Genomic DNA, 5,882 nt, shown 5'->3' with positions numbered 1-5,882 from the left:
CAGGTCCCTGGCGCAGGGAGGCAGCAGTGCCAACCACCGAGACATCGTTCGTAAATAGTCGAACGTATCTGTCAGTCCATCAGGTTTAACTCAGCAAATTTCTCTCCCTTAATAATCATCCTAAAAGTGTCACCACAATCTGATCATTTCACCGGCGTTTACTCAGGCTCACCTTTCTCCTAATATGCTTCACATCGAAACTTCTGGATCATCAGTCCAGGTTTTGGGATCAACTGGATCACCGGGACGGCGATTACCAGGATATAGGGAAAGTGCATCAAAGTCAGTGAGGTTCCCTTCTCCTGAGTAACACTCCTCCGAATCCCCTGACTCTCCAGCCACAGTCTAAACTGGGCTAGGAAGGTATTCAGACACAGAGGAGGCCATTCAGCCCCTCAGTCCATTACGCAGAAACAGCAGGAGGCCATTCGGCCCCTTCCCCAGCCTGTCCCACAGGGGGGGGGGAACAGCAGGAGGTCATTCAGCCCCTTCCCCAGCCTGCCACACAGGGGAACAGCAGGAGGCCATTCTGGGTAAAACCAGGCCAATCAACACCTCAATACCATTAACCAACATTCGGTCCATTCCCCTCCATGCCTGATGAATGAAGCACCAACGCTACCATCTCTTTTGGAAGTGTCCAGCTGCACCCGGTTATCTGCAGGTTTTGGGGTTTTTTTAACTCTCCCCGTTCTGTGTGAAACTAGTCCCCGCAGATTAACCACAAAACTCTCGCTTTGAGAGGGAACTGGGGTTTGGGTTAAACTACAGATTAACAACAAAACTCTCGCTTTGAGAGGGAACTGGGGTTTGGGTTAAACTACAGATTAACAACAAAACTCTCGCTTTGAGAGGGAACTGGGGTTTGGGTTAAACTACAGATTAACAACAAAACTCTCGCTTTGAGAGGGAACTGGGGTTTGGGTTAAACTACAGATTAACAACAAAACTCTCGCTTTGAGAGGGAACTGGTGTTTGGGCTAAACTATAGATTAACAACAAAACTCTCGCTTTGAGAGGGAACTGGTGTTTGGGCTAAACTATAGATTAACAACAAAACTCTCGCTTTGAGAGGGAACTGGTGTTTGGGCTAAACTATAGATTAACAACAAAACTCTCGCTTTGAGAGGGAACTGGTGTTTGGGCTAAACTATAGATTAACAACAAAACTCTCGCTTTGAGAGGGAACTGGTGTTTGGGCTAAACTATAGATTAACAACAAAACTCTCGCTTTGAGAGGGAACTGGGGTTTGGGTTAAACTACAGATTAACAACAAAACTCTCGCTTTGAGAGGGAACTGGGGTTTGGGTTAAACTACAGATTAACAACAAAACTCTCGCTTTGAGAGGGAACTGGGGTTTGGGCTAAACTATAGATTAACAACAAAACTCTCGCTTTGAGAGGGAACTGGGGTTTGGGCTAAACTATAGATTAACAACAAAACTCTCGCTTTGAGAGGGAACTGGGGTTTGGGCTAAACTATAGATTAACAACAAAACTCTCGCTTTGAGAGGGAACTGGGGTTTGGGCTAAACTATAGATTAACAACAAAACTCTCGCTTTGAGAGGGAACTGGGGTTTGGGCTAAACTATAGATTAACAACAAAACTCTCGCTTTGAGAGGGAACTGGTGTTTGGGCTAAACTATAGATTAACAACAAAACTCTCGCTTTGAGAGGGAACTGGTGTTTGGGCTAAACTATAGATTAACAACAAAACTCTCGCTTTGAGAGGGAACTGGTGTTTGGGCTAAACTATAGATTAACAACAAAACTCTCGCTTTGAGAGGGAACTGGGGTTTGGGTTAAACTATAGATTAACATCGAAACTCTCGCTTTGAGAAGGAACTGGGGTTTGGGTTAAACTCTCGATTAACAACAAAACTCTCGCTTTGAGAGGGAACTGGGGTTTGGGCTAAAATATAGATTAACAACAAAACTCTCGCTTTGAGAGGGAACTGGGGTTTGGGCTAAACTATAGATTAACCACAAAACTCTCACTTTGAGAAGGAACTGGGGTTTGGGCTAAACTATAGATTAACAACAAAACTCTCACTCTGAGAGGGAACTGGGGTTTGCGCTAAAGTATAGATTAACAACAAAACTCTCGCTTTGAGACGGAACTGGGGTTTGGGCTAAACTATACATTAACAACAAAACTCTCGCTTTGAGAGGGAACTGGGGTTTGGGCTAAACTATAGATTAACAACAAAACTCTCGCTTTGAGAGGGAACTGGGGTTTGGGCTAAACTACAGATTAACAACAAAACTCTCGCTTTGAGAGGGAACTGGGGTTTGGGCAAAACTATAGATTAACAAACAAACTCTCGCTTTGAGAGGGAACTGGGGTTTGGGCAAAACTATAGATTAACCACAAAACTCTCGCTTTGAGAAGGAATTGGGGTTTGGGCTAAATTATAGATTAACAAACAAACTCTCGCTTTGAGAGGGAACTGGGGTTTGGGCTAAACTACAGATTCACAACAAAACTCTCGCTTTGAGAAGGAACCTGGGGTTTGGGCTAAACTACAGATTAACAACAAAACTCTCGCTTTGAGAAGGAACTGGGGTTTGGGCTAAACTACAGATTAACAACAAAACTCTCGCTTTGAGAGGGAACTGGTGTTTGGGCTAAATTATAGATTAACAAACAAACTCTTGCTTTGAGAGGGAACTGGGGTTTGGGCTAAACTACAGATTCACAACAAAACTCTCGCTTTGAGAAGGAACTGGGGTTTGGGCTAAATTATAGATTAACAACAAAACTCTCGCCTTGAGAGGGAACTGGGGTTTGGGCTAACCTACAGATTAACAACAAAACTCTCGCTTTGAGAGGGAACTGGGGTTTGGGCTAAACTACAGATTAACAACAAAACTCTCGCTTTGAGAGGGAACTGGGGTTTGAGCTAACCTACAGATTAACAACAAAACTCTCGCTTTGAGAGGGAACTGTGGTTTGGGCTAAACTATAGATTAACAACAAAACTCTCGCTTTGAGAGGGAACTGGGGTTTGAGCTAACCTACAGATTAACAACAAAACTCTCGCTTTGAGAGGGAACTGTGGTTTGGTCTAAACTACAGATTAACAACAAAACTCTCTCTTTGAGAGGGAACTGGGGTTTGGGCTAAACTACAGATTAACAACAAAACTCTCGCTTTGAGAGGGAACTGGGGTTTGGGCTAAACTATAGATTAACAACAAAACTCTCACTTTGAGAGGGAACTGGGGTTTGGGCTAAACTACAGATTAACAACAAAACTCTCGCTTTGAGAGGGAACAGGTTTTTGGGCTAAACTATCGATTAACCACAAAACTCTCGCTTTGAGAAGGAACTGGGGTTTGGGCTAAACTATAGATTAACAACAAAACTCTCGCTTTGAGAAGGAACTGGGGTTTGGGCAAAACTACAGATTAACAACAAAACTCTCGCTTTGAGAGGGAACTGGGGTTTGGGCTAAACTATAGATTAACAACAAAACTCTCGCTTTGAGAAGGAACTGGGGTTTGGGCTAAACTACAGATTAACAACAAAACTCTCGCTTTGAGAAGGAACTGGGGTTTGGGCAAAACTACAGATTAACAACAAAACTCTCGCTTTGAGAAGGAACTGGGGTTTGGGCAAAACTACAGATTAACAACAAAACTCTCGCTTTGAGAGGGAACTGGGGTTTGGGCTAAACTCTAGATTAACAAGAAAACTCTCGCTTAGAGAAGGAACTGGGGTTTGGGCTAAACTACAGATTAACAACAAAACTCTCGCTTTGAGAAGGAACTGGGGTTTGGGCTAAACCTCTTGCTGTTCCCCTGAACATCTGAATTAAATCAGAGGGGGATGCGTGAGGCTCCTTCTGTGAACCGCGCTCAGACACCCTTAATCTGTCATTGAGCCTTCCCAGCCCATCCCCTCCGCCCGCTGTGTTTGGGTTGGAATCTGGGATTGGTGGGCCTGATCCTGGGTGGGATTAGGGACCGAGGAGCACGGAGATCACCGCGAACACGCGTCCCCTCTCCCCACCAGCCGGGTTACCTGATGCGTTTGCAGTTCAGGAAGGCGGGCAGGAGGTGCCGGATGCCCTCGGCCTGCACGTAGCAGTTGTCGAAGCTGAAGGTGTCGATGGACTCGCAGTGCCTGAAGACGTAGGCCAGGGCCGCGCAGTCTGGAGGGTCGAGCCGGATGCCGGCCTGGGGTTTCTCGCTGCCCAGGGGCAGCCGGGAGACGGAGCGGGCCAGCTGCCGGGCCAGTCTCTGGTTCCGCGCCTCGTGGAGGTAGTGCGCCACGTTGAGGAGTCGGCGCCGGCTCACCTCCCGCTTCTTGCCCTCGCTCTGGACCAGGCCTTCCAGCCAGAGGATGGCGTCGCAGACGGCGCGGTGCGGGAGCGGGGGCAGCAGGCCCTCCAGGGCCCGGGAGGACGAGCGGGAGGACAGGCCCAGCAGGAAGCGCAGGTAACCCTGGTAACGGCCATCGTCGCTGCCGTGGGCCGCGTGCAGCAGCTCCAGCAGGCTGCGCCCGTCCTCCGCCAGGTACTGGGCCAGCGCCGCCAGGAACTCCTGCAGCGGAGGCTGCGGGAAGGCGTAGGCCTGGCCCACCCTCTGCACCAGGCCCCGGCCTAGCGACGAGGCCTCCAGGCCGTGCCGCCGGAAATCCTCCTCGCGGAAGCGGAGCGTCCTCTGGGCCAGCCCCTCCAGTGCCAAGTCGCCCAGGCGGGAGACCAGACCCGGGAGGCCTCCTGGGGCCTGCTGCTCCTCTCTCAGCGCCCCCCGCAGGTAGGTGGCCAAGAGCTGGGTGGTGGTGCGGGGCAAGGGGCCTTCCGTCGGGTCCAAGGGGCTGCAGCACACCAGCCAGCAGTAGGCCGGCTCGCGGCACAGGCCCCTGAGGTAGTCGCTCTGCCCCTGGGCCCTCTCCAGGGCGGTTGAGGGCGGCTCGCCTCGGCGGGGGGCCAAGCCTGCGGCGTAGGCCCGGCGCGAGGCCTCACCCAGGCCGGCGGCCTCCACCCAGAGCTGCACGCCGGTCTGCTGGAAAGGCCGCAGGGCCTGGTGGCGCCCGCATATCAGCAGGGTGCAGCCGGCCAGCAGCCGGCCCTGGCACATGGCCCAGAGCAGGGCGGGGACCGCCGCCTCATCCTGGGGCTCCATCAGGCTGGAGCCGGTCGCCCCCTCGGGCCAGCCCTTCAGCCTCTCCAGGCCATCGAAGACCAGCAGCAGGCTCTCGGGGGTCTGCCACAGGTAGGGCAGCAGGCGGCCCAGGTGAGGGTAGGCCCGGGTGACCAGGGACTCCAGGCTGCACGGCTCCTCCGTGCCCCGGCCTAGCTCGAAGTAGAGGGCGAAGTGGAACTGCGGGTAGAAGGCCTCGGGCCCGGTCTCAGCCTGTGAGGTGGCCCACTGGGCCAGGAGCCGGCGCAAGGCCACGGTCTTGCCCATCCCCGGCCCACCCCCCAGCACCGTCAGGCCGTCGCTCAGGCACGCGGTGAAGCTGGTGCCGAAGAGCTCGTAGGTGGGGTCCATGGGCTCCATCGGCCGCTTGACAAACTGCCCCCAGTTCCTCCGCTCCTCCTCCTGGTCATCGCCATCCGTCAGCGTGTTCCAGGCCAGCTGCTCGTGGGCTGCGGCTGACTCCTCGAGTGTGGAAATGATGGTGACCAGCTCAGGGTAACCCTCACGGCCCTGGGCACCCAGGCTCCCTCCTCGTCCTCCTCCGATCTTGGTCTCTGCCACTCGCTGAGCTTCCATCTTCTCCAGCTCCGCCAGCAGCTTCTCCTTGTGTTGGAGCTGGGCCGCCTTAATTACTGCTCCCCCCCCAACCCCCCCACCACCCCAGGGGTAGGGAGATAGGGAGAGAGAGAGAGAGAGAGACACACACACACAGGGACAGGGACACACACA

At 52.6% G+C, this 5,882-nt stretch overlaps 1 protein-coding gene across 1 annotated transcript; it reads right to left on the bottom strand.

The window, feature by feature from the left end:
- Positions 1 to 4,010: 4,010 nt before the first annotated feature.
- Positions 4,011 to 5,782, bottom strand: LOC122547623 (NACHT, LRR and PYD domains-containing protein 12-like). The gene has a single exon (XM_043686225.1). It carries the CDS (start codon positions 5,727 to 5,729, stop codon positions 4,026 to 4,028), a length of 1,704 nt encoding a protein of 567 aa, XP_043542160.1. The 5' UTR covers positions 5,730 to 5,782; the 3' UTR covers positions 4,011 to 4,025.
- Between the last annotated feature and the right edge of the window lie 100 nt (positions 5,783 to 5,882).

The sequence above is a fragment of the Chiloscyllium plagiosum genome, unplaced genomic scaffold (genome assembly GCF_004010195.1).
Source record: "Chiloscyllium plagiosum isolate BGI_BamShark_2017 unplaced genomic scaffold, ASM401019v2 scaf_7258, whole genome shotgun sequence".
In the NCBI taxonomy this organism is placed as follows: Eukaryota; Metazoa; Chordata; class Chondrichthyes; order Orectolobiformes; family Hemiscylliidae; genus Chiloscyllium; species Chiloscyllium plagiosum.
This window is presented reverse-complemented; position numbering and strand designations above follow the sequence as displayed.